The sequence below is a fragment of the Bacillus rossius genome, chromosome 5, assembly GCF_032445375.1.
Source record: "Bacillus rossius redtenbacheri isolate Brsri chromosome 5, Brsri_v3, whole genome shotgun sequence".
Classification (NCBI taxonomy): domain Eukaryota; kingdom Metazoa; phylum Arthropoda; class Insecta; order Phasmatodea; family Bacillidae; genus Bacillus; species Bacillus rossius.
Window position 1 is genome coordinate 34,725,442 of NC_086333.1, and position 10,562 is coordinate 34,736,003.

The 10,562-nt window shown below is 33.1% G+C and overlaps 1 protein-coding gene across 1 annotated transcript in view; it reads left to right on the forward strand.

Moving 5' to 3' along the window:
• Nucleotides 1-9,681, forward strand: part of LOC134531692 (teneurin-a) — a 1,284,829-nt gene extending 1,275,148 nt beyond the window's left edge. The window contains exons 36-37 of the mRNA XM_063367503.1: nucleotides 2,610-2,787; nucleotides 2,876-9,681. Of these exons, the coding sequence (XP_063223573.1) occupies nucleotides 2,610-2,787; nucleotides 2,876-4,134 (1,437 nt within the window). The 3' untranslated portion in view covers nucleotides 4,135-9,681. The remainder of the gene's footprint in view (nucleotides 1-2,609; nucleotides 2,788-2,875) is intronic.
• Nucleotides 9,682-10,562: the final 881 nt, after the last annotated feature.

Sequence of the window (10,562 nt, forward strand, 5' to 3'; positions counted from 1 at the left end):
TTTAAATATAACTGTTTAACACCAGTGTTTATAATGACATACATTGCAGTTTCGAGTCTTTTTTTATTATTCTAACAGTACTTAAAACTAATCTACATTATAGAAAAATCATAACTCCCTTCTAGGCACAACAAATTTATACAGATTGTTTGTTAATCTTATAATTTTTGTCTTAAACAATTTTTCATTAGACAAACCATTGCTGCAAGGGGTGGAGAGAGGGTTTAAAATAAAAAAGAAATTAATAATTCCCTTATTAGGCTGTCCATCAAACCCATTCACATTTTTTTGTGAATCTTATAATTTTATGTAAAACTTTTGTTTGAAACAATTTTTGATAAGGCAAACCATCACTGTAAGGATTTGTAAAAAATGAGGGTTAACAAAAAAAAATACATATATATATAACCCCCTCAGTAGGTAAACTATCAAATCTGTTCAAATTTTTGTAAATCTTATAATTTTTATCTAAAACTTTTCTCTTAAACAAATTATGATAAGACGAAACATTGTTTTAACGGGTAGAAAAAATAAAGCGGTATAATTTTAAAAAAATCATAATTTCTCTACCACCTACACTATTAATACCGTTCTGTTTCATCATAAAAAAAATTGGTTGTCTGTAAAGTCAGTTTACGGACGATAGTTTAACATGACAATGTCATAACAAAACATTAATGAAATGATTGCATACTTTTATGAATAAAATTGAATCATTTTTATTTTAATAATAAAAGAATAAATACTTGAAATTATACTAGTAATCAGATTTTTAAATTGCAAGAATAATTAACCTTTATTGCCGTAATTGTTGTTGTAATAAGCAATGAAAACCACATTAACTTTTCACTTCACTTTATAAACAGTCAATGAAACAGTTCACGTGTAGATGACTTGTAATTAATTTTAAAAACTGGCGTTTAGCTATAAAGTTTAAATATAATTATGAACAAGTTTTCATATAAATAAACTGTAATCAAATATCAATCATCAATTATATGAACCACCATAATTTTTTAGTCAATTGTAACATAACCTATTATTACTGCACTCGCCAACAGCGTAACGGGACACAGCATAATGGGACACAGCGTAACGGAACAATGTGCGTAACGGGACACTTTTTGTGCGTGCAGCCGGCGTTCATCGATTTATTAGACGTCACGTAAAAACTTAAATTATTATCAAGAACTTTCGTCTGACCAACCATTACTGCAAGGGAAGAGTCGCAAAGTTGTAACTGTCCCTTGAAACAATATAAATAGCTGTACACCGGCGTAGAATCAAACGCTGCCTACTGTGTGTTCTTGATGTAAGTCTCCACACCGTGCATACGCTGCAAAGCATCTGTTTCGTAAATGCACACAATTTAGTAAAACTAAGGTTCCTAATGATCAAATCTTCAAATCACCAAAGAATACCTTCTCATGTATAAATCCAATCTAAACCTCACCTTTGGATTATCCACAGACTTAAAAAGTTCTTATAATACTTTAAGTGCTCACTCAATAATGGGGTGTGTACATTTAGTAATGTTTTGAATTTTAAATTTAACATGAGTATTAACTACACTGAAATGTCTTGACACAGGACTAAAAGTTATATACATCTGCTATTGATGCTGCATATTATTCTAAAACATCTAGATGCAACAAAACTAGCTAGAACCCTATAGTAACAGTTTTTGTCCAATCATAATTTGGTTTAAAAAAATTATTCATACTAAAGAATCTAAATGAAATACATAATAGAAATAAATAATATAAAGCAAGGATAGTTAGTTATGCTGGGAGAATGAAAATTTGCATAGGCTAACACAATTTGTAATTAAAATATTTTTACTCCAAGAACCATTTAAGTTCACTACGTACCATACATTTCTGTGGAAAACTACCCCACAACAGCTACTTTTGTTACTTTAGGAGCTAGTAAAATTGACTTCTTTGTACACAGTAAGCTATTGCTGGCTCTATTCTTTTAAATATAAGACAGAATAATATCTTTGAACATTTTTTGTAGTTAGAAGAATTTGTTGAAAATAAATCTTTATTTGTATGCCATAATATGACAAAAATATCTTACAGATGTGTATGGGTTCGAAAGATTGTGAAATATAATGAACGTTTCCACCACCCCCTCTCTCTTTTCCTTCACTAAAAATTAAGTGTTTGCAGCATTCATGAGTCAAGGAGCAATTGTATGAAAAATAAATAAATTTCCTATGAATTTCAATTACGCATTGACTATTAATATTTTGAAGTCTTGTCCAATCAATGAAATTAAAATGGCTTTTTATCTATCTCATGTTGCAATACAAATGTGTAAGTTTTTTTACTATTTGTGCAATATTTCTCATGAATATTAATTTAAATTTGCTGCTTATGTTAAATCTGGGTCTTTAAAATAAATATTCACTTCTTCTTTCTGCTTCTAATTACCGGTAGACAACTATAATGCTGTATTGCATGAGTGGCACCTTGAGCGATATAATGTTTATTGGAATCTTACAGTAGTGATACGTATATGTAATCATATTTATTGTAGCTTTTTAATTTTGCTGCTGTTTTGATAACTACGCACTTAGTTACTGAATCATCTATATTTTTCAGGTGACATCATTAGTGCACATGCCTAATGGCAAAGTATACGACCCTCTGATTGGTCAGTGGATGTCCCCCATGTGGGAGGGTGTCTTGGACAGAGTTGCCAATCCTTCTCATCTTCACTTATACAGATTCAATGGAAATGATCCCATAAACGTGAGACGCAACCCACAACACCTGACAGGTTTGTACATTATCGGCAGGAGTATATTTTGATGTTGCAAGCACTGTCTGTACAGTTCAGCAAGTCATCATGTACATTTTGTCCGCAGACCATCTGAGCTGGCTGTCGCTGCTGGGTTACGACTTGCGAAGCCTCGCACCGCAGCTGTTCTCGGAACTGTTGCCGGGAGGTGGGCTGCCTCCTCACGTGGGGTTCGCTGGCCTGACGGGCTCCCTCTCCGGCAATCCTGCGGGAGGCTCTTCTCTCGCCGCCGCCATGCCGGAGCCCATGACCTCTCGGTCGTCCGTGCAGCTGCAGCGCAAGACGTCCATCTCCGCGTTCAGCATCGCGTCGGGCTTCCTGGCTCACTTGAAGGAGCGCCGGCTCGGAGACGCCACCACTCTGTCCTCCCCGCCTCGCTCAGCCGTCAAGAGGGATTCCTGGCCACCCCGCGACTTCCCGGCCGTCAACCCCGCCTCCGTCTTCCCGTTCAGGCGGCTCGGTGCCGCCTGCGACCCGCCCTTCGGGAGGGGCATCTTGGTCTCCCGCACGTCGGAGGGCCGCGCCATCGTCAACAGCGTCCCCGGTGCCAACGCCATCTACCGAGACGTGTTCACCTCCGTGTTCAACCAGTCGTACCTGCTCCCGTTCACGTTCTTCCACAACGCCCAGCAAGACGTGTTCTACTTCGTGAAGGAGGACACCTGGCGAGCGGCCGAGGACCGTCAGCAGCTGAAGCGTCTGGGAGGGCAGGTGAACACCACGTTCCACGAGAAGGAGGCGGGCTCGTCCGAGGTGAGCAGCGGCGTCACCAAGGTGGTGGACCTGAAGATCCACGGCGTGAGCGCGGTCGTGAACCTCCGCTACGGCACGAGCCCGGACAAGGAGAAGCAGAGGTTGCTGCACCACGCCAAGCTGTTTGCGGTCCGCAAGGCCTGGCACAGAGAGAAGGAAGCGCTCAGAAATGGTTTCGCGGGGGCGGTCGACTGGTCGGCCACGGAAATGGAAGAAATAATGAAAGTAGGCTATGCTGCAAACTATGATGGTGAGTATGTGCACGATGTGCAGCGTTATCCGGAACTGGCAGAAGATCCTTTCAACATCAGGTTCATCAAAAAGCTTGCGAACACTTCCGGTGACTCTGCTAAAAGGCGCAGGAAAAAGAGAGGCACTACAAATGATGATGATAAAAAAGAACGTGATAAAATAACCTTCACATCGATGTTTCGAAGTCTAAACAAATTTCCTGCTAGATCTGTAAAAGCAATGTTAGGTCAGGATGAATTGAAAAATTTGAGGCCACTTAGGAGTTGCACAAGTAACAAACGTTGGTGGTTGTTGTGGATGCATCAGGATCAACTATGCTAAAATATTTACTGCGACTGCAAATATTTTCAGTTATCTGAAGAAAATGCACACATTTAATAACTATTTCAGCTTAAACTGATGGTATAGTTTTTGAATATTTCACAAAGTATTGACCAAGTTAAGACTGACTTTATACATGATCAACCAAATCAGTGATGTAAAGACTGCATAATTGAAGATATCTGACTCAAAATCAATAAATTTGCTATTATACTTTTTCAGCTATTGTATAACCAAAAACAATGGATGAAAATTAAATAAAGTACTGACCTTGGTAGGACTTTCAAGCTTGAAGAAAATACATGCTATGAAATCTGTGTAGCAGTTTTATACCAAAGTGAATTTATATATTCCAAAGATGCCAAACACATGTGAGACTAAATAAATTCTGGTCAGTGTGCCAAATGTTTTGTGCACATAACGAAAAAACTTATGACATTCAAGGTGTGATTTGTTCTGGGAATTATTTGTACATATATTTATGTTAAAAAATGAGTGTAAATCCCAGAAAGAATCATTTAAGCAACAAATTTTGTAAATGCATGGGGTAACATCATTGTCATGAAAGATGCATATTTTTGTGTTTGATATTCCGACCGAAAAGTTCAATTGCGTGTCCAGTTAAAAAAAAAGGAAACACATTTGCAGTGTGTACACGAGAAGTGTGTGTCAATATTATATTTATATATTTTTTATGAAGTAAAGAAATGGGAGAAGACAGACTAACACAGTTTTAAACATTTAATTAATTTTGTTGTTGTGTTCACTTAAATCTGGTGTTAAGATGTTGTAAAATGATGTTTATTATAATGAAAAAAAAAGTCGCCTAAGTTGTGTAAATGTGCCGACATTGTCCACAGAATAAACCAAAGGAAGTAAATTGTAGCCTGCCAACGTTCACAAAGCTGCTAACATTTAATGGTTTTGTCTTAAGTAGACGTAAACATGTTTGTTGTTTGCAGCTACAATACTGATGTTTCATTTGTAACATGTAATATCTTGTCTGGAAATTTGGAAAACTTATTTGAAACAGGCCTATGTAAAAATTGTTATATTTTAGCTCAGAATGTATTTGGGTTATTTAAAAAAACATGGATTCTGTTTTATTGATGTAGTTGGATAAGATATTAAAAGCACTTGCGTGTGATGTTTTAAAGTATCTGTGGAACAATGTAATGCCCGTATGTGTATCTAATTGCATATGTGTGTATAATGCATTAGTTTCCTTAATTTTTAACTTTTTTTATGAAACAATTTTTGGTCCAAGAGTTGAGCTTCAATGATGAAAAGTATATTCGCTTTGTGTATGCTTCCTTGCCCGCTTCTTAATTATAACTTGTGGGAAAAAATGAAATGAACGTATTAACTAACCTCTGCCTTACACAAACATAACTGATTTGATTGAATCTCGTAATTTGACTTCTGTGAAGTAAAAAATATTATTCTTGAACTTCATTGTTGCTATGAATTTAAAATTATCCAATAAACACTGACTGTATAGAACCTTTCAGAGCATTTACTGTGGCACATCAGTTTTGAGACGTTTTCGTGCCAACATCATCAAGATAGTGTCCAATTTTGGAATGTTGTATCTATGGTATATCTGCTTAAGAATTCAAAAGACAAATAGGTATCTGTTGATGTTTTCATCTACTTGATTACTAAACAAAATTTCTCAAATACTATTACAGTACAAAATACTATCAATGATAAACATGGAATTATGAATAAGTCCAGTTGAATTACAGTGAAACATTACACATTTATTTCTTCTCCTAAAATGTAATTATTGTATGAGGTGAATTACTTAAGTTCTCTTAGAAAAACATCTTTCATATCAGTAAATATTGGGTTTTATTGATCTATTTACTTACACAAAACTGCTGTGCTATACTAATAAAAGCCATAATTTGCAGTGTAGAGTCATAAGTAGGGGTAAAAAAGTAGTATATTTTGATGTTGAATCAAGTCAAGTAGTTCAAAATCAGTGTGGTATTTTCGATGAGAATAGTCAGATTAAGTATATTTTTTCTTTGCATTTTGCTATCACACTCAAATAACAGCAAATATTGGTACAACAGTAGATACCGTACATGTCTCACAAGGGTTTTTACATCACACCAATTGCAAAGTAGTCTACATTGCCCATGTACAGGATTAGAGTTTGTAAATCCTACGAGTTACATCTTTAAAACCTTAAACTTTGACACCTACACTATTATTATATATTTATTTATTTTTAAATGTTCAAGTTTGTCATATTGCTGTACCATGATACTACACTCTATACACCTAGTAAGAGAACATTTAGAGTTTATGTACTCTAATACAAAGCTCATGCACCATGCATCAAGCAGTAGTGCCAAAACATTTAACTTCCCAAATGTGTATCAGGCCATTTACTGTAACTAAGGTACTTCATCCTAATTTATTTGTCACTCACAATTAATTTTTTCACTTCATGTGCACCATTATTTTCAGATAGGTGGATGATAAAAAAACAGAAGTGAATTTCACATTTTGTTGCTTTTTAATATGCAAAGTATAAAAATGTTAATGTGGAAAACAATATTTATAAATCATTTTAAGAAACATTTACTACAGGTACTAATTCTACTAAATCTTGAGTATAGCGCTCACAAAGTAGGTTAACTTTAGTGTCCTCAGTAAAAACAAACAAAATTATGGCAACAATATGATAAATGACAGAAAATATGTCTAAACACTAATGAAAATCATTATTACAGTATAAGAAGCTGTAAAAACAGTCAACTGTCACTAACACATTTAATATTTGATCATCTTAATTTTTTATTATAACGAAATGGAAGGACATATGTTTGCATGCTTATTTTCTTAGTCTGCAACAAAGATGTCAACTAAGTTTTTTTTACTGAATTGCATTGTACAAGCTTCACAATTAACAGATCACACTAGGCTTGTATCAGTGAGGTTTCACTTGCCTTCTATTGTTTTCCTAGAACAAAAAATAAAATACTCAAAATTTTTATGCATTAAATTTGGCCCAAGTTGAGTACTTAAAGTTCAACTTGACTTTACTTTAATTTGTAAGTACTCGTTCACCCTAGTCGTAAGATAATTTTTCTGGAAATTATTTGTACATGTATTTATGTTAAAATATGAATGCAAACCCCATAAAGAATCATTAAAGCAATAAATTTTGTAGAGGGTTTTTATATCCTTACACTAAACTATTACAATCTTTTTTGACATTTTAAATTAATAAGTTGCCACTTATTTAACTATGATAACTGTTGGTTAACTATTGGTTGACTTTAAAGAGCACTTTGATTCCAGGACTTAATATCAGTTTAAATGATTCAATAGAACATCCCAAACACAATCACCCACAATCATTTTGTGGGTTTCATTTTAATTGTGTAATCACCTAATCACTAATCAGCGGCACAAGATGCACAGAAGCAAGCTCGGACACTTTGCTGCTAGGCACACGTGTTTAATTATACCAGGTGTGCACATTGTCTGCGCTGTCTGTTGGATCTTGTCTCATACAGTGTACTCACTCATGCTCATGCTGCTGTGCATTATTTATTAGTGAAATAAGACATCTACTTTTTAAATATTTGTGTTTCATTACTTAACTGTTTTCCCAGGCAGTGAAACACTGTTAAGCCATTTTGTAATGTTTGTGACAATTTATAAGTTAACTAGGACACACAACTGCACTTCTAAGATATCATTTTAAACAAAACAATCCTACATATTAAAACTCTTGTTTCGTCGTGTAATAATTTTTAAATTTTGAAGCTCAGAAACAGGACTTGTATTGAACACTATTAGAAAAGGTACGGAAGCTGTCTATTTTTTGCCACCTCAAAAATCATTTCAATCCTCATTCATACTTTGCATATCATTTCAATACGAACATGTCTACCTAAAAAAATATTAATGTTTCATTAATAAACTAAGTCTTATTTTCGTGTAAACATCTAGTGCTGATTGTAGGCCGAGTCATGATCAGGTTTTCCATGATTTAAATGGTCATTATCACCAAGTTGGTTATGATTTTACTCAGATCATGTCACCTATTAAATAGTTGTCTTTATAAGAATGTCTAACGATTTGTGCAAGACTCTCATGAAAAATAATTTTGCACAAAAGATAAAATTAACACTTTTTATGCAATTTCCACATTGGATATAAATGGTTTAATATTAAACAAAACATTTACTTACAAATTCTGCCAGCAAAATATAACGCTTTCTTGACTTGATGGGTTACTCAAACTCAGAACTTAAAAACACCTTGTTTAACTGTTATAAGTTTTAACAGTAATGTGATATTCTGTTACAATATGAATATGATGTCAGTAGAGGCTTAATAGACTAAAGAAGATTTAATGATGTTGGTATTTCAAGATTTTGGTGATTAGTAGCACTAATCACTCTGCAAATTAAAAGTTTCAATTCATATTTTTGTACTTTTAACACTTTTAAAAACCTAACTTGTACCTTATGAGTTGTGTGTTAAGACAAAAAAATTACATACTTCTATAAAGTACCAAACTTATAACTCTACTGTGACAAGTTACAAGAGATATTTATCATTCATACAATCAAACACTAACAATCTAAACAAACAGTTTTAGCTTACAAATATTTCATTCAAACTGAATTCAACTGTACTATTTTAATTCCAAAGTTATCACCTTACTTTGATCAGAAATGAAGTATTTTGTACCGATAGCACCATTATGCTATTAAAGAGTTTACTTACTTTCATTAAATGAAAAAAAAAATTTAGTGGGAGAAAATATTAATGCAACTTTGGGTAGTTCCAATATGTATGTCTTAGAAATGTATTGAAATAATACTAAACCATAATTGAAAATCCACTCATCCATAAAATTAAATTAGACCCATAGAGTTATTATTCCAAACTGCAGTCCAGAAACATTTTAAACAGGGAATGTGCTTTTTTAAGAGTAAAGGGAACTGTTGATAACAGAAGTAAATATTTTTAAATGGAAACAATAATAGAAATAAAATATTTAAATGATAGTTAACTCACTGAAATGGAAGTAAGTGTCAACTGAATGCAATGTTATCCGTTTTACACATCTACATTGTAATATTATATGTACTTGTGTAATTACTTATAATATTTTATAAGAAATATCTTTTTTTTTCAATGGTTGTAAATAAAGCAAAGCTGTGAATGTTTGCTTCTTTGTTTACTCACTGACATCAAACCAGTCTTTTACTTTGAAAAATTCCTGTCACCAAAATTTATTACAAGTTTGTAATGTTATAAATAAATAAGCCTTAAAAATTTTATGTGCCATTGTCGTTCAATATTGTCTATTCATCAAACATTATTTTCATCTCTTAGTCATAAACCAGTAAAATGTATTGTCTATGTCAAGAACTAATTCAGTCCAAACAGGTGAAAACAGTTTATAGTTTTACCAAATCATTCTGACATGTCGCATACTATTGAAGGATTTGTCCATACCATGTCACTCATAATAAATGGTGTTTAATGAAATAAATAATTTGTTTCATAGCAATGGCTACCATTTATTGTGTTCACTTAAGATTTAAAAAATTATTTATGTTTTATCCTGCATTAACCAACCCCAACAATTTCTCTTCAGAAGGAATCAACACTACAAAATTTCAAGGATCTTAAAACATAATTAAAAGAAAATATATTTCACGTTATCAACAAGAGATGGACAAGATGTGATTTTTTTTGCAGTCATGTTCCTTTGTATTATACTGATTGGAGTGAAACAATAATTGGTTTTTTTCATCCTTAAAAATGACTTTCACTTAACTTTAGAATAAAAAGTTGTTACTAGATTATATTTTTTTCTGAAATATGACCATTAAGAGGAACAGTCTTCAAAACTGTTTACAGAATTGCTCCAGGATTAAAAAGAACACCAATAGAAATTACAAAAACTCATTCTGTTAAGAGATATGTTTTGCATTTTTATTTTTGAAGAGGTGCTATAAACACGACTTACCATTTGCTTATCATAAATTTGTTTATATCATCTTCCTTGAATATTTTCTAGGATTATCTTCGATATTGTTATTCGTATTTCAATTTGTATACGATGGAGATATCCCTGCTCTCTCGTAAATCTTTGTATCCTTTCATAAATTATTTACCAAAAATAATGAAGATTAATTGCAAACATAATATTGTTACAGATTTTCTGATACTTGTTCAAATTCATGTATATCCATTATTTCTCATGTTGGAATTATTTTAGAATGCAAATAATTAGTGCTAAAATTAAATCTATTTATAAGCCAGCAAAAGGGTAGTGCAAAATTGAAAGTTAGAAATAATATACTAATATACAGTACCTTTGAAAGTCAATAAAATACTTGTAGGTACATATCTTTAATTTCTGCAAAATAATGAAACATTCA